The sequence below is a fragment of the Tachypleus tridentatus genome, chromosome 8 (genome assembly GCF_004210375.1).
Source record: "Tachypleus tridentatus isolate NWPU-2018 chromosome 8, ASM421037v1, whole genome shotgun sequence".
In the NCBI taxonomy this organism is placed as follows: Eukaryota; Metazoa; Arthropoda; class Merostomata; order Xiphosura; family Limulidae; genus Tachypleus; species Tachypleus tridentatus.
The window spans coordinates 154900375-154927302 of NC_134832.1; the positions used below are offsets into that span (position 1 = coordinate 154900375).

General features: G+C 34.4%; 1 protein-coding gene across 1 annotated transcript in view; it reads left to right on the plus strand.

Moving 5' to 3' along the window:
- Positions 1-26693, plus strand: part of LOC143224050 (uncharacterized) — a 110924-nt gene extending 84231 nt beyond the window's left edge. The window contains exons 6-9 of the mRNA XM_076452512.1: positions 2712-2901; positions 12964-13032; positions 16077-16414; positions 21039-26693. Of these exons, the coding sequence (XP_076308627.1) occupies positions 2712-2901; positions 12964-13032; positions 16077-16414; positions 21039-21800 (1359 nt within the window). The 3' untranslated portion in view covers positions 21801-26693. The remainder of the gene's footprint in view (positions 1-2711; positions 2902-12963; positions 13033-16076; positions 16415-21038) is intronic.
- Positions 26694-26928: the final 235 nt, after the last annotated feature.

The following is a 26928-nucleotide window of genomic DNA, read 5'->3' on the forward strand; positions in this document are numbered from 1 at the left end:
GTCTGTTATAGTATTGAACAGTTTAGTAAAGGTTCCCATCAGTGTTTGTCATAATGTTGTGTAGTTTGGTAAAGGTTCTCATCAGTGTTTGTTATAATGTTGTGCAATTTGGTAAAGGTTCTCATCAGTGTTTGTTATAATGTATAGTTTGGTAAAGGTTCTCATCAGTGTTTGTTATAATGTTATACAGAGTGGTAAAGGTTCTCATCAGTGTTTGTTATAATGTTGTGTAGTTTGGTAAAGGTTCTCATCAGTGTTTGTTATAATGTGGTATAGTTTAGTAAAGGTTCTCATCAGTGTTTGTTATAGTGTTGTATAATTTGTTAAAGGTTCTCATCAGTGTTTATTATAATGTTGTACAGTTGGTAAAAAGTTCTCATCAAGGTTTGTTAAAGGTTCTCATCAGTGTTTATTATAATGTTGTACAGTTGGTTAAAAGTTCTCATCAAGGTTTGTTAAAGGTTCTCATCAGTGTCTGTTATAGTATTGAACAGTTTAGTAAAGGTTCTCATCAGTGTTTGTTATAATGTTGTGTAGTTTGGTAAAGGTTCTCATCAGTGTTTGTTGTAATGTTGTGTAGTTTGGTAAAGGTTCTCATCAGTGTTTGTTATAATGTTGTGTATTTTGGTTAAGGTTCTCATCAGTGTTTGTTATAATATTGTGTAGTTTGGTAAAGGTTCTCTTCAGTGTTTGTTATAATGTTGTGTAGTTTGGTAAAGGTTCTCATCAGTGTTTGTTATAATGTTGTGTATTTTGGTAAAGGTTCTCATCAGTGTTTGTTATAATGTTGTACAGTTTTGTAAAGGTTCTCATCAGTGTCTGTTATAATGTTGTACAGTTTGGTAAAGGTTCTCGTCACAGTGTCTGTTATAATGTTGTATAATTGGGTAAAGGTTCTCATCAGTGTTTGTTATAATGTTGTATAGTTTAGTAAAGGTTCTCATCAGTGTTTGTTATAATGTTGCATAGTTTAGTAAAGGTTCTTATCAGTGTTTGTTATAATGTTGTATAGTTTAGTAAAGGTTCTCATCAGTGTTTATTATAATGTTGTATAATTTGGTAAAGGTTCTCATCAGTGTTTATTATAATGTTGTATAATTTGGTAAAGGTTCTCATCAGTGTTTATTATAATGTTGTACAGTTGGTTAAAAGTTCTCATCAAGGTTTGTTAAAGATTCTCATCAGTGTCTGTTATACTATTGAACAGTTTAGTAAAGGTTCTCATCAGTGTTTGTTATAACATTGTTCAGTTTGGTAACGATTCTCCACATCAGTGTGTGTTATGATATCGTACAGTTTGGTAAAGGTTCTCCACACCAGTGTTTGTTATCATGTTGTACAGTTTGGTAAAGGTTCTCCATACCAGTGTCTGTTATGATGTTGTACAGTTTGGTGAAGGTTCTCCACACCAGTGTGTGTTATCATGTTGTACAGTTTGGTAAAGGTTCTCCACACCAGTGTCTGTTATGATGTTGTACAGTTTGGTAAAGGTTCTCCACACCAGTGTCTGTTATGATGTTGTACAGTTTGGTAAAGGTTCTCCACACCAGTGTCTGTTATAATGTTGTACAGTTTGGTAAAGGTTCTCCACACCAGTGTGTGTTATCATGTTGTACAGTTTGGTAAAGGTTCTCCACACCAGTGTCTGTTATGATGTTGTACAGTTTGGTAAAGGTTCTCCACACCAGTGTGTGTTATCATGTTGTACAGTTTGGTAAAGGTTCTCCACACCAGTGTTTGTTATGATGTTGTACAGTTTGGTAAAGGTTCTCCACACCAGTGTGTGTTATCATGTTGTACAGTTTGGTAAAGGTTCTCCACACCAGTGTCTGTTATGATGTTGTACAGTTTGGTAAAGGTTCTCCACACCAGTGTGTGTTATCATGTTGTACAGTTTGGTAAAGGTTTTCCACACCAGTGTCTGTTATGATGTTGTACAGTTTGGTAAAGGTTCTCCACACCAGTGTCTGTTATCATGTTGAACAGTTTGGTAAAGGTTCTCCACACCAGTGTCTGTTATGATGTTGTACAGTTTGGTAAAGGTTCTCCACACCAGTGTGTGTTATCATGTTGAACAGTTTGGTTAAAGCCCTCATCATATCTGTTATAATGCTATATACATCCACCACATGATTCAACATTACGTGTGACCACAATAAGTATATCCTCCAGAGTTGTATTGTACTTGAGTATGGAAGTGCACTATATTAATGGAGTAATAAATTGATAAATAATTAATTATAGAAATGATGAATTACTTTATTTTTTAGAGAAAATATTGCATATTATACCTGGAGAAAACATGGAGTATGTTCCTCCCCCCAAATAAACCATTTCATCATGTTTATAAATCTTTGTCAATTTATTATTAAAGTTCTATACATTGCATTCATTATCCTGTAGTAAAATATATGGCATAGATTGTTTGATTAGGATATAACGTATGATATGCATTGTTCAATTAGGATATAACATATGATATAGATTGTTCCACTAGAATATAACATATATATTGTTCCGTTAGGTTATACTATACAATACTTGTCAGTTTTGTAATCGTTACACAATACATATAATTATTGGTCATTTTGTTCTCTTTATTCTCTCTATCTTACCAGATTTCTGCAGGTACTGGAGATTTGTATCTTAGATTTTCAAGGTACAGATTATAAATATTTTCATCATGAGTGTATAATGTTATTTTTATCTAGGCTGGTATAGGGTCTCCTGATAATCCAGATCAGTTACTGATAGCACTGGAGCCAGAAGCAGCATCTATCTACTGTCGCAAGCTCCGAATGCACCAGCTAGTTCCAGAAGCTCCTTCCCCACGGCGTCTTTCCATTAGACAGGAGGAGCCAGCTGAAATAATAAGCGATCCTGCTGTGATTGAATGTACAGGTAAGTATAACTTCATAAATGACATGAATTAGGTGTGTGCACATGAATGTATTGAACAATAATAGAATAAAAGATCTAAAGAACTGAGAAAGGGCCCTCACAATAATAGAATAAAAGATCTAAAGAACTGAGAAAGGGCCCTCAAGGGGGAGTTTTGAAGAAAAATTAATCTTTTTTTCTCTTACAGAAATAACATGGTTTGATTATTGTTTAACTGAATGAGATTATACATAAGTTATGTTAGCACTTGTTCTCAAGGACACTATATTGCACGACATAAAATATATTGATGTTATAAATTTGCATACGGTTCAGTGTTTAAGAAAGTGTCTGAACACAGCTGTGTATGCACATATGAATAATTATGCAAAACAAGACCTGAGTATTTTTAATGGTAAGCCTTTCAAGTTGAAGGTAAGTGTTATGTGTTACTTGTTAATAATGGTATTTCAGTTGAATTCTTCTCTTGAACCATGCAGTCCACTGGTAGGTCTACTGTTATTCTTAAAGTTTAATATGTATTGGTATATATGTAACTCATTTATAACAATTTCACATATCTTGTTTAAGGGTTCATAAACTTAAAAGTACAAGATGTTGAAGTACCACACACTAGTTTTGTAATTTTTTCAATTGTTTTTTGGATTATTTTGTAAAATAATAATACAGAGTCCAGTCCAGTTTATAATAATGAAATCACTTCATTTCTTTATTAACTTCAAGTTAGCTTTACTAGTGGTCATGCATAAGGCTGACGAACTACATGGCAGTAACAGACAAATTGGTTAGCAATGTCACATATGTTAAGTACTTGGTGTCAGAACTCCATCTATCCAATAAAAACATCTCAAATATCTAAATTTGGAAAAAATTAGCTTACAACATTATTCTTTCCCTGGCCTGCAAAGAACCTCTTAACATACAACAACAAAAATAAAAAAATGGCACATTCATCTTAAATTTACATAATTATGAATAACTTAACTCTTAACATATTACAACGATAATACCAATAAATATAGGCTTACAATCACTTATTGAATGTATGAAACAAAGTGATTGTAAGCCTATAAAACAAAGTGCAATTACAACTTAGGTTTACAAAATAAAATATATAAACTTTGATTCAGAACTTTTTGTTTACCAACTAACTGTTTATATGGAGGTACCTAAAGAACAGCACTGCCTGGAACGTTGTCAGGTTCATATGCAGAATGTTTGAAAAGGATGTTCTAAATTATGAGATCAACACATAGTGTGCGAGGTACACTCAGCATGAAGAGTATGCTAATGCTATAAAAGTGTGGGGGCATGCCCCTAGATATTTTGTTAAAAAGTAGGTGCTATGAGATTAAATCTGGAAGCAATTTTTGCATGAAATATTGCTTGAACAATTACATGGCTGTTCACATAAAATACAGAAACAATCAATGAAGAGTTGACAAATCATCATTCCGTTGTAAGACTGCTTGGGGACCTAGACTTAAATCAGCATAAATATCCATGTTTTATTATAGTAAAGTATTGTACCATCTACATGAAAAGTAGTTTTTAATTGTTATATTACTAATTTAAACAATTCTGTACAACAATAATAGTATATCGGCTATTTCAGTCATTGGCTATCATATACGTGCATGTAGACATTACTGAAATAACATTAGCATTTTCATTCTTCTGATATATTTGTCCATAAACAACTTACATACAGTTTCAATGTTGATGGCAGTTTTTGTACATCTTGGATAATTATTGAACTGGTGGAAAGCAGATGCTGAACATCCACATGAACATAAAACTTAGTAGCAACATGGTAAAGTGTTTAGCAACATAAAGATATTTGGTACACTTAAGCACACTTTTAAGCAGTCAGCCAGTATCTGGAGTTCTTTGAGGTACAATACTTTCTTTCTGCATAACTCATTGTGTTGCTACAGTAAGTGATAAAATGATGTAACACATGTTACAAGTGAGTATGTAAGAGTTTAGTGTACTAATACAGATGATGTACTTCTTCAATTGTAACACATGTTACAAGTGAGTATGTAAGAGTTTAGTGTACTAATACAGATGATGTACTTCAATTGTTTTTAATGCTTGCTTACAATGAGCAGCTCAGAAAATCTGCTTATTTTTCTAACCATTTGTATAGAGGACAACCTAAATCATAGAACTGTTTTAAGAAATAATGACAGTAGAAGTACAATTGAGGAAATTATTTTATATTGTGTAAGTTCTATGACATTTATCAATTCTGAACAGACTCAGTTTCTCATATGTTTGTAGACGTTCTATCTCTACTCATGGTGTGTTCCAGAAAACATAATTGTTGATGGACAACAATTTATACTTTTTGGAATTCAGCTCAAGGTTTTCTTTCTTTATCTTATCATGTACCTTGAGGTACCTTTTTATTTCAAGTGAGTTTCTCATCATGATGACATTCCGGATACTTCACAGAGCACCCATTCCTTTAGTTATTCAAATGTGACAAATGCATTACATAATCCTAATGGAAACACAATGTATCATAAGAACCCATTTTCTGCAGTGAAAGTTTTCTATTTTTCATAACTTCCTTGCTTATCAGCAGCTTCTTTTCAAATCTAATATTGTAAACAAATTTGATCCAAATTCAGCATTAAAAGTAGAATACTTGAAAGTGGATTGGCATCCTTTTTGGTGACTCCATTTACCTTTCAGTACTCCATACAGAATCTTTGTAAGTACAATAGATGATTCCAAAGGACTAGTTTACCTTTCAGTACTCCATACAGAATCTTTGTAAGTACAATAGATGATTCCAAAGGACTAGTTTACCTTTCAGTACTCCATACAGAATCTTTGTAAGTACAATAGATGATTCCAAAGGACTAGTTTGTAGTTCACTTATTTCTTGACATTTACCTTTTAGTACTCCATACAGAATCTTTGTAAGTACAACAGATGATTCCAAAGGACTAGTTAGTAGTTCACTTATTTCTTGATTTTTTTTTATGGCTTTGGGATCTACAGACTGTTTTAGGTTTTGGAGTTTTCTGGTCATCTGATATATTGGGCTGCAAGTCCAGTATCAGTTTTTTATTGGTGTGACTTAAATCATAAGGTCTGTTGAAGAAAGTATCTTATTAGAGTTGCATAAAGTGAACAGATGTAAGACTGGTAAGTTCCCACAGGTAAATATTTGATATAATAATCCTTATTAAATCTTTTTTCTAAAGTAATACTCCATTTATGTGGGAATACAAGTGACTCGGGTTTCAGGGTTTGTTTTGTTCTTACTACTAGTGATGCTGTCCTTATTCTACAGTACCACAAGAATTATTCCAACAAATAATTGTTCAGGTGAAGTTAGAATGTTGTTTTTAATATAAGCCTCAAATATTTGATCTGTGGTTGTGTCTAATAAATCTAGGTACAAACATTTAATTTCTTGTTAGAATAATAACTATCATTATTGTTGTCATTTGAAGTAAACCTGTCACGATGTTATAATTCTGTGTAGCAGCTCATAGTCATGAACTCTGAAGTAATCCATTTCCATGATTTATTGTGAAGTCTATTTACAGTTACCCAAATATTGTGTTGTGTATAGAAGCATTCCATAATGAGAGTGACTTTCAACTTTCATCTTGCTGGACATGTATAGTAACTTGTTTGCATCCTGAAAGACAGTTTTCACCTTTAGTTGCTGAATTTGATTGAAAAATGGTAGCTGTAAAAATTGGTGTAACTCATCGTGTTGCGAGGCCTTCAATACCATTGATTTCTGAACTTTTTTCTTTAAATATCAAATTCTTCATCTAAATTAGAGAGAAAGAATGTTTCATCTAAACTTCACATCATCAGACAAGCTCATTCCTGTTTTCTGTATGTTTCATCTAAACTTCACATCATCAGACAAGCTCATTCCTGTTTTCTGTATGTTTCATCTAAACTTCACATCATCAGACAAGCTCATTCCTGTTTTCTGTATGCTTCGTCTAAACTTCACATCATCAGACAAGCTCATTCCTGTTTTCTGTATGCTTCGTCTAAACTTCACATCATCAGACAAGCTCATTCCTGTTTTCTGTATGCTTCGTCTAAACTTCACATCATCAGACAAGCTCATTCCTGTTTTCTGTATGTTTCGTCTAAACTTCACATCATCAGACAAGCTCATTCCTGTTTTCTGTATGTTTCGTCTAAACTTCACATCATCAGACAAGCTCATTCCTGTTTTCTGTATGTTTCGTCTAAACTTCACATCATCAGACAAGCTCATTCCTGTTTTCTGTATGCTTCGTCTAAACTTCACATCATCAGACAAGCTCATTCCTGTTTTCTGTATGCTTCGTCTAAACTTCACATCATCAGACAAGCTCATTCCTGTTTTCTGTATGCTTCGTCTAAACTTCACATCATCAGACAAGCTCATTCCTGTTTTCTGTATGCTTCGTCTAAACTTCACATCATCAGACAAGCTCATTCCTGTTTTCTGTATGTTTCATCTAAACTTCACATCATCAGACAAGCTCATTCCTGTTTTCTGTATGTTTCATCTAAACTTCACATCATCAGACAAGCTCATTCCTGTTTTCTTCGTCTAAACTTCACATCATCAGACAAGCTCATTCCTGTTTTCTGTATCTAAACTTCACATCATCAGACAAGCTCATTCCTGTTTTCTGTATGTTTCGTCTAAACTTCACATCATCAGACAAGCTCATTCCTGTTTTCTGTATGTTTCGTCTAAACTTCACATCATCAGACAAGCTCATTCCTGTTTTCTGTATGTTTCGTCTAAACTTCACATCATCAGACAAGCTCATTCCTGTTTTCTGTATGCTTCGTCTAAACTTCACATCATCAGACAAGCTCATTCCTGTTTTCTGTATGCTTCGTCTAAACTTCACATCATCAGACAAGCTCATTCCTGTTTTCTGTATGCTTCGTCTAAACTTCACATCATCAGACAAGCTCATTCCTGTTTTCTGTTTGCTTCGTCTAAACTTCACATCATCAGACAAGCTCATTCCTGTTTTCTGTATGTTTCATCTAAACTTCACATCATCAGACAAGCTCATTTCTGTTTTCTGTATGTTTCATCTAAACTTCACATCATCAGACAAGCTCATTCCTGTTTTCTGTATGTTTCATCTAAACTTCACATCATCAGACAAGCTCATTCCTGTTTCCTCTGTATGTTTCATCTAAACTTCACATCATCAGACAAGCTCATTCCTGTTTTCTGTATGTTTCAAACTTCACATCATCAGACAAGCTCATTCCTGTTTTCTGTATGTTTCATCTAAACTTCACATCATCAGACAAGCTCATTCCTGTTTTCTGTATGTTTCGTCTAAACTTCACATCATCAGACAAGCTCATTCCTGTTTTCTGTATGTTTCGTCTAAACTTCACATCATCAGACAAGCTCATTCCTGTTTTCTGTATGTTTCATCTAAACTTCACATCATCAGACAAGCTCATTCCTGTTTTCTGTATGTTTCGTCTAAACTTCACATCATCAGACAAGCTCATTCCTGTTTTCTGTATGTTTCGTCTAAACTTCACATCATCAAGCTCATTCCTGTTTTCTGTAGCTCAAACTTCACATCATCAGACAAGCTTTTTCTGTATGTTTCGTCTAAACTTCACATCATCAGACAAGCTCATTCCTGTTTTCTGTATGTTTCGTCTAAACTTCACATCATCAGACAAGCTCATTCCTGTTTTCTGTATGTTTCGTCTAAACTTCACATCATCAGACAAGCTCATTCCTGTTTTCTGTATGTTTCGTCTAAACTTCACATCATCAGACAAGCTCATTCCTGTTTTCTGTATGTTTCGTCTAAACTTCACATCATCAGACAAGCTCATTCCTGTTTTCTGTATGCTTCGTCTAAACTTCACATCATCAGACAAGCTCATTCCTGTTTTCTGTATGCTTCGTCTAAACTTCACATCATCAGACAAGCTCATTCCTGTTTTCTGTATGTTTCGTCTAAACTTCACATCATCAGACAAGCTCATTCCTGTTTTCTGTATGTTTCGTCTAAACTTCACATCATCAGACAAGCTCATTCCTGTTTTCTGTATGTTTCGTCTAAACTTCACATCATCAGACAAGCTCATTCCTGTTTTCTGTATGTTTCATCTAAACTTCACATCATCAGACAAGCTCATTCCTGTTTTCTGTATGTTTCGTCTAAACTTCACATCATCAGACAAGCTCATTCCTGTTTTCTGTATGTTTCGTCTAAACTTCACATCATCAGACAAGCTCATTCCTGTTTTCTGTATGTTTCGTCTAAACTTCACATCATCAGACAAGCTCATTCCTGTTTTCTGTATGTTTCGTCTAAACTTCACATCATAAACTTCACATCATCAGACAAGCTCATTCCTGTTTTCTGTATGTTTCGTCTAAACTTCACATCATCAGACAAGCTCATTCCTGTTTTGTATGTATGCTCACATCATCAGACAAGCTCATTCCTGTTTTCTGTATGCTTCTCTAAACTTCACATCATCATCAGACAAACTTCACATCATCAGAGCTCATTCCTGTTTTCTGTATGCTTCGTCTAAACTTCACATCATCAGACAAGCTCATTCCTGTTTTCTGTATCATTCAGACAAGCTCATTCCTGTTTTCTGTATGTTTCGTCTAAACTTCACATCATCAGACAAGCTCATTCCTGTTTTCTGTATGTTTCATCTAAACTTCACATCATCAGACAAGCTCATTCCTGTTTTCTGTATGTTTCATCTAAACTTCACATCATCAGACAAGCTCATTCCTGTTTTCTGTATGTTTCGTCTAAACTTCACATCATCAGACAAGCTCATTCCTGTTTTCTGTATGTTTCAAACTCACATCATCAGACAAGCTTTCCTGTTTTCTGTATGTTTCATCTAAACTTCAGATCAGACAAGCTCATTCCTGTTTTCTGTATGTTTCATCTAAACTTCACATCATCAGACAAGCTCATTCCTGTTTTCTGTATGTTTCATCTAAACTTCACATCATCAGACAAGCTCATTCCTGTTTTCTGTATGTTTCATCTAAACTTCACATCATCAGACAAGCTCATTCCTGTTTTCTGTATGTTTCATCTAAACTTCACATCATCAGACAAGCTCATTCCTGTTTTCTGTATGTTTCGTCTAAACTTCACATCATCAGACAAGCTCATTCCTGTTTTCTGTATGTTTCTCTAAACTTTCATCAGACAAGCTCATTCCTGTTTTCTGTATGCTTCGTCTAAACTTCACATCATCAGACAAGCTCATTCCTGTTTTCTGTATGTTTCGTCTAAACTTCACATCATCAGACAAGCTCATTCCTGTTTTCTGTATGTTTCGTCTAAACTTCACATCATCAGACAAGCTCATTCCTGTTTTCTGTATGTTTCATCTAAACTTCACATCATCAGACAAGCTCATTTCTGTTTTCTGTATGTTTCATCTAAACTTCACATCATCAGACAAGCTCATTTCTGTTTTCTGTATGTTTCATCTAAACTTCACATCATCAGACAAGCTCATTCCTGTTTTCTGTATGTTTCATCTAAACTTCACATCATCAGACAAGCTCATTCCTGTTTTCTGTATGTTTCATCTAAACTTCACATCATCAGACAAGCTCATTCCTGTTTTCTGTATGTTTCATCTAAACTTCACATCATCAGACAAGCTCATTCCTGTTTTCTGTATGCTTCGTCTAAACTTCACATCATCAGACAAGCTCATTCCTGTTTTCTGTATGTTTCGTCTAAACTTCACATCATCAGACAAGCTCATTCCTGTTTTCTGTATGTTTCGTCTAAACTTCACATCATCAGACAAGCTCATTCCTGTTTTCTGTATGTTTCGTCTAAACTTCACATCATCAGACAAGCTCATTCCTGTTTTCTGTATGCTTCGTCTAAACTTCACATCATCAGACAAGCTCATTCCTGTTTTCTGTATGTTTCATCTAAACTTCACATCATCAGACAAGCTCATTCCTGTTTTCTGTATGTTTCATCTAAACTTCACATCATCAGACAAGCGTATTCCTGTTTTCTGTCTTTTTTGTTCCTCAGATCTGCTTAGTCTCTGAAACTCAACACTAGTGACTTATTCTTGCTTTAGTACCTGTTGAAGAGCATGGCCATAATATTGAAGTTTACACACTTATAGTAGTTTTCTCTTTTTGTCATCCTCTGATATCAATGTTAATTACTTAAAGACTTTTATCTAACAAAACGTATCCTTTTAAGTTGCATTTGAATGTTTACTGTTCTATGATTTACTGTTGTTTGGTTTCAATTTTATGTCAAGCTATAAGAGGGCTATCTGTGCTAGCTTGTTAAATTCAATAACTTAGTGAAGCAATGGTACAGTTGGATCACAACAGGAATGGTCCTGCAATCATAGGATCATAAGTGACAACAAGTATAACCAGATAAGTTGTCCTATTTTATATTACATAAGTAATGGCAAATAAACTTAATATTCTGTAAATTATTTAATCTAGAAATCTATGCCCAAGGGAGATACACTTTGATCAGTGTGTGCTATTGAGTTTTATTAGTTTAGTAGACTTCCATTACTCATTAGTAACTCTGAATGCATCTCTCTTTGGTTAACTTGTGTTCAGAGCTACTGATGACATAGAATTCTCCTAAACTAGCATACCACAATAACAAATATTGATCAAGGTGAAGGTTGAACTGGGTCTCCCTTGAACTTAGATTTTAAAATTACAGAATACCAAATTTATTTATTATATTTTCTATTGCATGAATTGAATAACCGAATAGTGGCCAAAGGCACTTTTCTTCACTTCACCTATCCAGTAAATAGATTTTTCCATAGTGACTACTAAGCACGTTCACCCCAACAGTGTATTTGATAGGTAATGGAGTTTGATGTTGAAATTATTTAACATTGTAGTGATGGATGTAGCCAATTTGATTCTTAAAATTTATACTTCAGTTTATAAATACTTAAACTTACTGTTGGTATATTTATAGTAAGCTTATGTATTTATTCTTTTAAATTCATTTTCTCCTGGTGTAGCTATAAGTAGTGTTCAAAGTTGAGTATTGGCCAACTTGCTAGTGCTTTGAAGCTACACCGTGTAATGGATCCACATCCTGTAATGGGCAGAATGTGTTTTCATACTTATCTGTATATGTCCTAAAACTGATTTGTAACAACAGTTGTCATCTCAGAATGGGATGGGTTTAACTTTGACATCATTGACAAGTTTGAGTTTAGGTTTTCTTTCCCCTGAAGTAACACTAAGTAGTTTTTATTTCCTATGAGTTGAGGTTTACGTTCTGTTTCACTACATTCTAGATACTCTTGATTCTTGTGTTGTTTTACAAAATAAACACTACACCTGAAAAATTTTAATGTCTGAATTTCTTTTCCAAAAAGACCTATAATAGTCAATAATAACTGATTGAAAAGTGCATACAGCTTTTGTTGTCCTCTGATTCCCATACTAAATTTTATTATTTGAAGATCATATGTTGGTTTTAGGTTAACACCACCACCTGGTGATTACATTTCAAACTTTGCTGCTACATTTTTTATGCAGTTTAACATGCTGATGAACAAAACTGACATAAACTTTGTGTATTTGTTAGTAAGTAACTGTAAGAAAATCTTCTAGTAACTTTACTGAAGATAAGTAAAAGTTCAAATGCAAAAGGAAGAGACAGCTTGAAATCTAATGTAAGTAAAATGTGCAGATAAGATAAAAAAAATTTGCTAGGTTAATCTTAATGTGTCATTCTTTTTCATGGATATATATATATATATATATACACTCAAACATAGTTTTTAGTATCTTGATGCCATTTTAAATGTATTGGAATTGTAAGAGCTCACAGTTAAGCTTGCCAACTTACTTTCTTTATGTTAATCCCTACTTGTAGGGATTTTGTACTTGCATGGATAATACGTTTGTGGCAAATGTTACAAAGCTTGTATAAATTGATTTATATTAAGTCTCACTTTGCTAACACCAGTTATATCTTACTTTAATTTCACCTGTTAACAACAATCTCTCTATTACAGATCCCAAGACCACTTTCCACATAATCCCAGATGCCCCTACAAATTCCTTTTGTGGAAGCCCAGCAACATGTAATTTAAATTGCATTGCTTCTTGTGACATGGCACAACCATTTGAAACAATTTATGTTTGCATGCATGAAAACTTGGTACATAATGCATGTTTATGTACCACAACCCTAATTAAGTACTCTTTCAATCCTTCACTTCCATTCTCAGGTGCCATCAGTGATGATGGATGATGTCTGTAGTGAAATTGATTGTATTTATTACAATAGTTAGTTGTTATTATAACACTACTAATGTAGAAACAATTAACCTGGTGACAGTAGTGATTGATGAGGTTTTCAAGGTGTTTTTATTTGTTGTTATATGTAACTCTTATGTTGTAACTTTATGATGAGAGAATATTCACAGATGTTGATGTATTGTTCATGTCAGTAGATGTAGAACACTGGTGACAGTAGTGGTGAGAGAATATTCAGAGATGTTGATGTATTGTTCATGTTAGTAGATGTAGAACACTGGTGACAGTAGTGGTGAGAGAATATTCAGAGATGTTGATGTGTTGTTCATGTTAGTAGATGTAGAACATTGGTGACAGTAGTGGTGAGAGAATAGTCAGAGATGTTGATGCATTGTTCATGTTAGTAGATGTAGAACATTGGTGACAGTAGTAGTGAGAGAATATTCAGAGATGTTGATGTGTTGTTCATGCTAGTAGATGTAGAACACTGGTGACAGAAGTGATTAGAGAATAGTCAGAGATGTTGATGTATTGTTCATGTTAGTAGATGTAGAACACTGGTGACAGTAGTGATGAGAGAATATTCAGAGATGTTGATGTGTTGTTCATGTTAGTAGATGCAGAACACTGGTGACAGCAGTGGTGAGAGAAATATTCAGAGATGTTGATGTATTTGTTCATGTTAGTAGATGCAGAACACTGGTGACAGTAGTGGTGAGAGAATATTCAAGATGTTGATGTGTTGTTCATGTTAGTAGATGTAGAACACTGGTGACAGTAGTGATGAGAGAATAGTCAGAGATGTTGATGTATTGTTCATGTTAGTAGATGTAGAACACTGGTGACAGTAGTGATGAGAGAATATTCAGAGATGTTGATGTGTTGTTCATGTTAGTAGATGTAGAACACTGGTGACAGAAGTGATTAGAGAATAGTCAGAGATGTTGATGTATTGTTCATGTTAGTAGATGTAGAACACTGGTGACAGTAGTGGTGAGAGAATATTCAGAGATGTTGATGTATTGTTCATGTTAGTAGATGTAGAACACTGGTGACAGTAGTGGTGAGAGAATATTCAGAGATGTTGATGTGTTGTTCATGTTAGTAGATGTAGAACACTGGTGACAGTAGTGGTGAGAGAATATTCAGAGATGTTGATGTGTTGTTCATGTTAGTAGATGTAGAACATTGGTGACAGTAGTGGTGAGAGAATAGTCAGAGATGTTGATGTATTGTTCATGTTAGTAGATGTAGAACATTGGTGACAGTAGTGGTGAGAGAATAGTCAGAGATGTTGATGCATTGTTCATGTCAGTAGATGTAGAACATTGGTGACAGTAGTGACGAGAGAATATTCAGAGATGTTGATGTATTGTTCATGTTAGTAGATGTAGAACACTGGTGACAGTAGTGATGAGAGAATATTCAGAGATGTTGATGTGTTGTTCATGTTAGTAAATGTAGAACACTGGTGACAGTAGTGGTGAGAGAATATTCAGAGATGTTGATGTGTTGTTCATGTTAGTAGATGTAGAACATTGGTGACAGTAGTGGTGAGAGAATAGTCAGAGATGTTGATGCATTGTTCATGTTAGTAGATGTAGAACATTGGTGACAGTAGTAGTGAGACAATATTCAGAGATGTTGATGTATTGTTCATGTTAGTAGATGTATAACATTGGTGACAGAAGTGATGAGAGAATATTCAGAGATGTTGATGTATTGTTCATGTTAGTAGATGTAGAACACTGGTGACAGTAGTGGTGAGAGAATATTCAGAGATGTTGATGTGTTGTTCATGTTAGTAGATGTAGAACATTGGTGACAGTAGTGGTGAGAGAATATTCAGAGATGTTGATGTGTTGTTCATGTTAGTAGATGTAGAACATTGGTGACAGTAGTGGTGAGAGAATATTGAGAGATGTTGATGTATTGTTCATGTTAGTAGATGTAGAACATTGGTGACAGTAGTGATGAGAGAATAGTCAGAGATGTTGATGTATCTTACATGTCAGAGCGGATCTTATTTATAAACATGTAGTTTTACTGTCAATAGCTTCTTGTATAAAAACGTGTAGTTGTACTGTCAGTAGGTTCTTATATATAAATGTGTAATTGTACTGTCAGTAGGTTCTTATATACGAACGTGTTGTTGTACTGTCAGTAGGTTCTTACATATGAATATGTTGTACTGTCAGTAGGTTCTTACATATGAATATGTTGTTGTACTGTCAGTAGGTTCTTATATATGAACGTGTTGTTGTACTGTCAGTAGGTTCTTATATATGACCGTGTTGTTGTACTGTCAGTAGGTTCTTATATATGAACGTTTTGTTGTACTGTCAGTAGGTTCACTATTCAAAGTAAATGTCTTTATTTATTTGTCTACCTAAACCAGTAGGTGTAAAGAAGTTTTCTCTTTGTCAGAATTGAAATATAAATAGAATGGAATATGTTACAAGCCATGTATTAAGACAGTATGACCACTCAGAGATACTATGTTCTTTAAGAATACTTTAGAAGGAGTTTATTATCACAATTAAAGGTACTATTTTGTTTTATTAGTTGTGTATAAATTAATATAGAACAAGAACAGGATAATTTATTATGAACACTGCTTTCAATCCTGATAATTCAGATTTTGTCAACTCTACTGTTAGGGTTTTTTTGTAAATAGAGAGAACTTTCTGTGAAAGTAATTGTACCATTTTATGCTTTCTAAATAACATTTACAGTTACAATAGGGCTTCCATTTGTAGGTGTTTATTTATTTTTTGATAATTCGTATCAAGTTAGTGATGTGAACTAATTTAGAATTATATATGCAAATTTGAAGCTGATAAGTGTACTTCACACAATTCATCGTCAGGCACGAGGTATATGGTGGTGGACTGTGGTGGAGGAACAGTGGACATCACTGTTCACGAGCTTCTGAATCAACAGGGGTCACTGAAAGAACTCTACAAAGCCACAGGCGGTCCCTACGGTTCTATTGGGGTAGACCAAGAATTTGAGAACCTTCTAAATAGCATTTTTGGTGTAGATTTCATAGAACAATACAAGTTGAAACGTCCAGCAGGATATGTTGACCTGATGATTGCCTTCGAAGCCAGAAAGAGAAACGCTAGTCCTTTTAAAAGTAATCCACTCAACATATCACTACCGTTTTCCTTCATCGATTACTATAAGAAGTACAAGAACAACTCGGTAAGTTAACCACAGATTAAGTTGCATAACAGAACCAAGAGGAATAGTGGAAAAATATTAGACATTTGGTTTAGAGTAAGTCTCATAACAGAACACTTGAACGTAACTAAATATTAGACTTTATGTTTGTATGGCCTATCGATATGTTAACATAGATATTACTCATTTTGTGAAATGAATAATAATTTTAACTTTTTTTTTTTATTATTGACAATTTTGGAAAAGAACCGTAGTTCTGAACTGTTAAAAGTTTCGGATAAGAACACAAGCTATATATTTGTGTATATATTAGTTTGTTATAACCTAAAATCATAACCTAAAAACCTAAATGAAGCCGAAACAAAATTTATAAACAAAAACGCCGCACTAATTAAAAAGATTCCATTTTATATCCCACACTGGGGTCTCTTTAATTATTATAGCTTGTACCTTGGGGTTTGTTTAACTATTATAGCTTGTACCCTGGGGTCTCTTTAACTATTATAGCTTGTACCCTGGGGTCTCTTTAACTAGTGCAGCGTTTTTTGTTTGTTAGTTTTGTTTCGGCTTGTTTTTAGATTATAACAAACAAACAAACAAAATTAGTCAGAGGTTTGAATTTGCTGTTTTTAACGCACTTCTTCCTTTTGATTTTGTTTACTTAACTTTTTATAAGTATTAATTTTCTCTAAATTATACATACACATACGTAGAAGTTGGAAAAGTACTGTGTGTATGTTGTGAACATCTAAGTTTCAGGTAAATGCGTAATTTATGAAAGTTTAAAACTTATTATTTTGAAATCAATCTTAAGACGAAAATCCATGTTTTAATAAAATTATTCTAGGATAACGTAAATGAAAAATAGGAAGACGGATGTTTTACTTTACGTTATATTTTCGAGTTTAAATTTGAAAGTGAATAATTTCTCGTCAAAATACAAGCGAATGTGTGAGCAGAGAGACTGATTTGACTTCCATTTGAAATGTTCATGTTATTTCTACGGAGAAACAGCAATTTTGTAGCACTAGTGTAGCCCTTCAGGTGGCTCAAATGATAACTTATAACACTAGAAATTGGGTTTAGATACCCGTGGCGAAATTATCACATAGACAACTTATTGGGTAACTTCTTACTTAACACGAAATATACACATGAGGATTTTTAAATTCTAGTGCCATCTGTGAAGAGAAGTATGAAGTATTTATATATTTATTATGAGAACTAGAATTGCCATGGTTTGTTTTGAATTTTGCGAAAAGCTACGCGAGGGTTATCTGCGCTATCTGTCCCTAATTTTGCAGAGTAAAACTAGAGGGAAAGAAACTAGTCATTACCACTCACTGATAACTCTTGGGCTACGAAGACTGGGATTGACCGTAACATTATAACACCACCACGGCTGAAAGGGCGAGCAGGTTTGGTGCGACGGGTTAGAATTGTATTAAAGACAGAAGTATATGCTGGAATATATGTTAAAATACAAAATAATATTGGCTGGATCAGTGGCCAAAAGTCAGTGTAAGAAAAATATTTTTTAAACATAGGCTTCTGTATGTCATTGAAATTAAAGAAAATGAATGTTTACACCAATTTCAGATCGAATGGTTTAAACAATATGGTGGACGTTTAAATGTTGGTTAGCGATGATGGTGTTGTATAAAAAAATATATTGTTACACATTTAGATAACGTGACTGTAAAAATAACTGATAAATACTAATTGTTACCTTTTCAACTTTTTTTTCTGTAGATTCTTTTCAGATCATGTAATTTCGCGATCATATAATTCTGTACTTTCTTAAGACAAATAATAAATGCTATAAATATTGGTTGAAAATTAAACATTTTTGCACAATATATTTTTCTTTAATTTTTGAACTGTGTGAATAGAACTTGTTCTTGCTGTATTCGTCTGTTCAACAGTAATTAATGATTAAGTCCACTAGATGGGGCAAGTGCATCAGTGTAACCTTGTTTTTTTCGCTTTCGATTGAAGAACTGGATTACTTCTATTGATGTTAAACAGCAAAGACGGGTTTGACTTAGTAGATATACGTCAAGACGTTAGCCAAGTAGTGAAACTGTTTGTTCTCTGCCAATTAGAAAACGTGTATTCAGTTTAGTAACTACGCCTGTAACCAGGAAAGACAAAGGCTCTAATTCGTATTCAAAACGTTTGTTTGTTTTTTAATTTCGTGCTAAGCTACTCAAGGGCTATTTGCGCTAGCCATTCCTAATTTAGCAGTGTAAGACTAGAGGGAAGGCAACTAGCCATCACCACTCACCGCCAACTCTTGGGATACTCTTTTACCAACGAATGGTTGGTTTGTTTGTTTTTGAATTTCGTGCAAAGCTACTCAAGGGCTATTTGCGCTAGCCATCCTTAATTTAGCAGTGTAAGACTAGAGGGAAGGCAACTAGCCATCACCACTCACCGCCAACTCTTGGGATACTCTTTTACCAACGAATGGTTGGTTTGTTTGTTTTTGAATTTCGTGCAAAGCTACTCAAGGGCTATTTGCGCTAGCCATCCTTAATTTAGCAGTGTAAGACTAGAGGGAAGGCAACTAGCCATCACCACTCACCGCCAACTCTTGGGATACTCTTTTACCAACGAATAGTGGGATTAATCGTAATATTATAACTCCCCCCACGACTGAAAGGACGAGCATGTTTGGTGGAACAGGGATTCGAACCCGCGACTCTCGGATTACGAGTCAAATGCCTTAACACGCTTGGCCGTGTATTCTGAAACGATATTGGTTGATGTATTTTAAAGACGGTTGGTATGGGTATTAAAACTTTAATTAAATACAGTACAGAACAATGTTTCAACTTTCTTAGGTCAGCTTCAGGTTAACAAAGACAGTTTGTTCTGTATTTTATTTGAATTAAAAGTAAAAATGTATTATCAAGACAGCTGTTATGTGTATTAAAACTTTAAGTGGGTTTCTCGTCATCACGAATTGTTTCATTAGCTCGGTACACTCACAGTAAACAATATTTTCGACCACTATTTATTCTACGTAGTGGATATTGGTGTATAGTAAACACGTAAACAATGGAAACAGAAAACACTAACACTCATAACCTCTGTTAAATGAATATTGAATGTCAGAACTTGTTTCTTATTTACCACTCAAGACATGAATAAATAGTTCGATAAATAAATGAAGAAAGAATGAACTCAATAAAAGAGCAATCATTCAAAGTGACCTTTACGAAAACAAAAGTATTCCTGTTTTATTCATTTCGTGAATTAACACAAAAAAAGAATAAGACGGAAATAAAAACATTTCACATTCCTATTTGATATCGTATTCACACCACTATGTCCTGTTGCCTCACATATATTAGACGGAAATAAAAACATTTCACATTCCTATTTGATACCGTATTCACACCATTATGTCCTGTTGCCTCACATATATTAGACGGAAATAAAAACATTTCACATTCCTATTTGATACCGTATTCACACCATTATGTCCTGTTGCCTCACATATATTAGACGGAAATAAAAACATTTCACATTCCTATTTGATACCGTATTCACACCACTATATCCTGTTGCCTCACATATATTAGACGGAAATAAAAACATTTCACATTCCTATTTGATACCGTATTCACACCACTATATCCTGTTGCCTCACATATATTAGACGGAAATAAAAACATTTCACATTCCTATTTGATACCGTATTCACACCACTATGTCCTGTTGCCTCACATATATTAGACGTCCTATTGCCTCAAATATTAAAACATTTCACATTCCTATTTGATACCGTATTCACACCACTATGTCCTATTGCCTCACATATATTAGACGGAAATAAAAACATTTCACATTCCTATTTGATACCGTATTTACACCACTATGTCCTGTTGCCTCACATATATTTCTGGACCTTTGATCCTTTAACATCCCTTTGCTTTCCTCTGGTATGTGATGAGCACATTTTGTTTTGCTTTTAAAGAGGAGATTCCATTATTTTCAGAAATAACATAAAATTATAATCGTATATTTTATGATAGCCTTTTACAGCTAGTGTGTTCAAATATAATATTACAAAGTTTTATGACCATCTTATTTGTTGTGCACAAAAGTTTTTTGGGTACACAACAACGCCTTTTACGAACCACGTATAGACGTCCACCATTTTTTTCTATGAAACTGATCTGAAAATGGTATCAAAATACTACATGTTTGAATATAACTCGTTGTATTTCAGTGGAATAAAAACTATAGTATTAAACTTTCATTACCAATCTCCCTGTTCTCCATTATATGAAACAAATAGGGTGTTTTTCGCCCTTTCAGGTGGCATAGCAATAGGTTTGTGAACTTATTAATGCTAGAAACTGGGTTCTGATACTCGTGGTGGGCAGAATACTAACAGCCTGTGGTAGAGATTTGTGTTTAACTACAGTTAAGCAATTTTCTTTTTTTTTCCATTAAATATTTTAATTAATTTAGTGTAAAGAAGGACAATAACATATGAATTTTTAAACGATATTTATAGACCTATTTATTTACTATGTGTAATTTAGTTGATTATCAGGAAAAGATGAAGTTTATTATTTGTGTCTTACCAGTAATTGCTAATTATTTATTTTGTTATGATATGTGTTTGTAGGTTGAGTCAGCTATTAAGAAATATGGCAAGAAAAACGTGAAATGGTCATCTCAAGGCATGCTACGTCTAGAGCCTTCCGCCATGTTTAGTCTCTTTCAGAACACAGTACACATGATAAAGCAGCACATTGCTAACATCCTGAACAACACCACACTTGGTAGAATTGACTATATCTTCCTCGTTGGTGGCTTTGCCGAATCTCAGTTTGTCCAGAAAGAAATCAGAGACGCTTTTTTCCCCCATCTAAAAGTCGTTATTCCTCAAGGGGTCAGTCTAGCGATCGTAAAGGGGGCAGTTTTATTCGGTTTGGATCCTACCATTGTTAATGTTAGACGCTCAAGGATGACTTATGGTGTAGGAGTCCTTAATCGCTTTATACATGGTGTCCATCCCCTTGAGAAACTAATTGTCAAAGATGGCGTGGAATGGTGTACTGACGTCTTTGACAAATTTGTTGTTTCTGATCAGTCCGTTGGACTAGGAGACATTGTTCTAAGAAGTTACACTCCAGCAAAGGCTGGTCAAGCGTGTAGCATCATTCACATTTATTGCAGCGAACTGGACGATGTCCACTTTATTACAGACCCAGGGGTCAAGAAATGTGGCTCTCTGATGCTTGATCTTTCCGATTCCAAGTACCTTCCTCGTCGTCGAGAAATTCAGACAAGAATGGTTTTTGGTGATACAGAAATCAAAGTCACTGCTCTGGATGTGGTCACAGGCACGTGCGTAAAAGCAGACATTGATTTTCTTAACAACTGAAAGCATCAACACAGTAGAAAATCAGTATCAGTGTATGTACTTACATCAGTGTATGAACTTAAAGATTCATATTTCTCGCATAGAATAGATTTTTGCGATTAGTGGATCTTCAACAACGATGTATTAAACGGTTAATTGTTTTGTTTACAAGTAATATTCGTATAAAACTCTTTTGTGTACGTGGATATAAATATGTTTTGTTTTCTATTTTAAACACAACCTGTGCAATTGAGCCTTTGTTGGCGAAAAAAGTTTCAAACCTACTGTTTTTCACCCCATACGTTATTACGAGTTTAGTTTATTGTATTTGATACATATATTCACGGATTAAAAAATAGAAATGGTTTAACCTGATGGCGCTAGGATTTGCCATGTTTTTGTAAGAGCAACGTGTAGCGTTCCATTAATAAAACAGTTAGTGTAAGTCAGCGGGTAAAACGTGTAAAGCCTAAACCGAAACTGTTATACACTTAAATAAACGTGCCAAAGAAATATATTCAATTTTATATAGACTAGTAGATGAATAAAACATGCAGTGCTATATCTATGTTATATGGCGAATAGACGATAGTGTAGTTTATCTAGTGGATTGTAATTAGGAACTACTCTCTTTCAACGATGTATTTTCGAGTCGGTAGCAACCATGACTTGTAAATAAAAATATAAAGTCTAATTACCTGAAATGAGTTCCACGGTAAACATATATGTATATCTTTATAGTCATTATTTGAAGCGTTTGAGAAATTGTATAAAATTCGCTACGTTCCAGAAGTTACCAGAAGAATGTGCTTCTTCTCTTATTAGAGTAATTTTACCTTGTTCCTAAAACATTGTAACACCCGCAATATTACTTCTGTTGACCCCACTGACCTGAAGTTAGTGTAAAAAATTATTTTATATATTTCAGTGAGATATTTCACTCCAGCACTCACCCTAACATTGACTTTGGTCATTGCCCCTTGTACTCATATTTTGTTTGGTAACCCTATCACTGTCCAGTGGATCACCAAATGCTACAACAGCTGAGTACCATGTGTGACACAGTTATATTTATTTGATATGTCACTTATCAGCGTGACAGTAGGGACTGATTGTTTTGGTTCAACTTGTAAAACTTGGTAGATGGATGAGCATCACATGTGAATGGTAAGTTAGTTCCACATGTAAACATACGATTTAAAGTTTCTACTGCACTATTTCTCAATGACACTCATACCTACTTGAGTAAGTAGTGAGATAAATGTATACAGGTTAGATGAATACTATCTTACACCAAGACACATTCCACATGTACAGGTTAGATGAATACTATCTTACACCAAGACACATTCCACATGTACAGGTTAGATGAATACTATCTTACACGAAGACACATTCCACATGTACAGGTTAGATGGATACTATCTTACATCAAGACACATTCCACATGTACAGGTAAGATGGATACTATCTTACACCAAGACATATTCCACATGTACAGGTTAGATGGATACTATCTTACACCAAGATACATTCCACATGTACAGGTTAGATGAATACTATCTTACACCAAGACACATTCCACATGTACAGGTTAGATGAATACTATCTTACACCAAGACACATTCCACATGTACAGGTTAGATGAATACTATTTTACACCAAGACACATTCCACAAGTACAGGTTAGATGGATACTATCTTACACCAAGACACATTCCACATGTACAGGTTAGATGAATATTATCTTACACCAAGACACATTCCACATGTACAGGTTAGATGGATACTATCTTACACCATGACACATTCCACATGTACAGGTTAGATGAATACTATCTTACACCAAGACACATTCCACATGTACAGGTTAGATGGATACTATCTTACACCAAGACACATTCCACATGTACAGGTTAGATGAATACTATCTTACACCAAGACACATTCCACATATACAGGTTAGATGGATACTATCTTACACCAAGACACATTCCACATATACAGGTTAGATGGATACTATCTTACACAAAGACACATTCCACATGTACAGGTTAGATGGATACTATCTTACACCAAGACACATTCCACATGTACAGGTTAGATGGATATTATCGTACACCAAGACAAATTCCACATGTACAGGTTAGATGGATACTATCTTACACCAAGACACATTCCACATGTACAGGTTAGATGGATATTATTTTACACCAAGACACATTCCACATGTACAGGTTAGATGGATACTATCTTACACCAAGACACATTCCACATGTACAGGTTAGATGGATACTATCTTACACCAAGACACATTCCACATGTACAGGTTAGATGGATACTATCTTACACCAAGACACATTCCACATGTACAGGTTAGATGGATACTATCTTACACCAAGACACATTCCACATGTACAGGTTAGATGGATACTATCTTACACCAAGACACATTCCACATGTACAGGTTAGATGGATACTATCTTACACCAAGACACATTCCACATGTACAGGTTAGGTGAATACTATCTTACACCAAGATACATTCCACATGTACAGGTTAGGTGAATACTATCTTACACCAAGATACATTCCACATGTACAGGTTAGATGGATACTATCTTACACCAAGACACATTCCACATGTACAGGTTAGATGGATACTATCTTACACCAAGACACATTCCACATGTACAGGTTAGATGGATACTATCTTACACCAAGACACATTCCACATGTACAGGTTAGATGGATACTATCTTACACCAAGATACATTCCACATGTACAGGTTAGATGAATACTATCTTACACCAAGACACATTCCACATGTACAGGTTAGATGAATACTATTTTACACCAAGACACATTCCACATCTACAGGTTAGATGAATATTATCTTACATCAAGACACATTCCACAAGTACAGGTTAGATGGATACTATCTTACACCAAGACACATTCCACATGTACAGGTTAGATGAATACTATCTTACACCAAGATACATTCCACATGTACAGGTTAGATGAATACTATCTTACACCAAGACACATTCCACATGTACAGGTTAGATGGATACTATCTTACACCAAGACACATTCCACATGTACAGGTTAGATGAATACTATCTTACACCAAGACACATTCCACATGTACAGGTTAGATGGATACTATCTTACACCAAGACACATTCCACATGTACAGGTTAGATGGATACTATCTTACACCAAGACACATTCCACATGTACAGGTTAGATGAATACCATTTTACACCAAGACACATTCCACATATACAGGTTAGATGAATATTATCTTACATCAAGACACATTCCACAAGTACAGGTTAGATGGATACTATCTTACACCAAGATACGTTCCACATGTACAGGTTAGATGAATACTATCTTACACCAAGACACATTCCACATGTACAGGTTAGATGGATACTATCTTACACCAAGACACATTCCACATGTACAGGTTAGATGAATACTATCTTACACCAAGACACATTCCACATATACAGGTTAGATGGATACTATCTTACACCAAGACACATTCCACATGTACAGGTTAGATGGATACTATCTTACACCAAGACACATTCCACATGTACAGGTTAGATGAATACCATTTTACACCAAGACACATTCCACATATACAGGTTAGATGAATATTATCTTACATCAAGACACATTCCACAAGTACAGGTTAGATGGATACTATCTTACACCAAGACACATTCCACATGTACAGGTTAGATGAATACTATCTTACACCAAGACACATTCCACTTATACAGGTTAGATGAATATTATCTTACATCAAGACACATTCCACATATACAGGTTAGGTGAATACTATCTTACACCAAGATACGTTCCACATGTACAGGTTAGATGGATACTATCTTACACCAAGACACATTCCACATGTACAGGTTAGGTGAATATTATCTTACATCAAGACACATTCCACATGTACAGGTTAGATGGATACTATCTTACACCAAGACACATTCCACATATACAGGTTAGATGGATACTATCTTACACCAAGACACATTCCACATGTACAGGTTAGATGGATACTATCTAACTCCACGACACATTCCACGTATATATTAGGTTAGATGGATACTATCTAACTCCACGACACATTCCACGTATATATTAGGTTGGATGGCTACTATCTTATTCCAGGACGTATTCCAGGTATGCTCGTTAGATGTGTGCCATCTTTCTCCAGGACATATTTCACATATATAGGTTAGATGAGTACAATATTACAGATAAAAACTATGAAAACCCACGATTGTATTTATGGTAGCGAATATTGTGCAAGGCCAAACGAGACACTTGGATTTAACGTGGATGAATGTTGTGACCTTGGATTTAATTAAAAACAAAGATTAGATCAGTTTGTCTTATTGTGATATTTTATCTCCCTTACATATTGAAATCACATACACCAATCAATATAAAATATAGAAATACATGATCGAACCTTGTGTTTCAAGTCCTTAAAATATCACTTAACACTGTCATAGTTCAACTTCTTCTGTAAAATTTGCTAAAATCTTACAGCAGTAATTAGAATTAACAATAAATAGTTTTAATTATTAGTGACAGGTCATCAGTTAGATATAAGGTCATTTTTGTCGTTGTTATCTACATGATTTTAACTTTTCTTAGACAAAACTGGATGATTTTTACCGGAGAAGGGAACAAAGATACGATCAGTTATTTTTGCTTACAATATTTACTATATATATATATACACACACACGTGTTAAATTGTACTGTGTTTACTGATTGCAATGCTAGTTTAAGAGTATATTAAAGATTTATGTGCTATGTAAGGTTATATAGCCTAAATGATATCGAATAAATAAAAGCAATTGATTTTATAAATATTTTAGCTCAGTTTATGTATGTGTTTTTTTCTTTCTTTTATCTTTTGAGAGAATTTCTCGTCGACATGCAAGTGACAAAAGAAATCTGGGCAAATGTTGATTGTTATAGCTTAGATATAAAAACTGATTTATTAATAATATAAAGCACACGAAACCATAAACAAAATACCAGTAATGTTGTATAAAGTGAATCATACAAAAGAAGTAAGCCAACCTATCAAAAAATATTAATTAA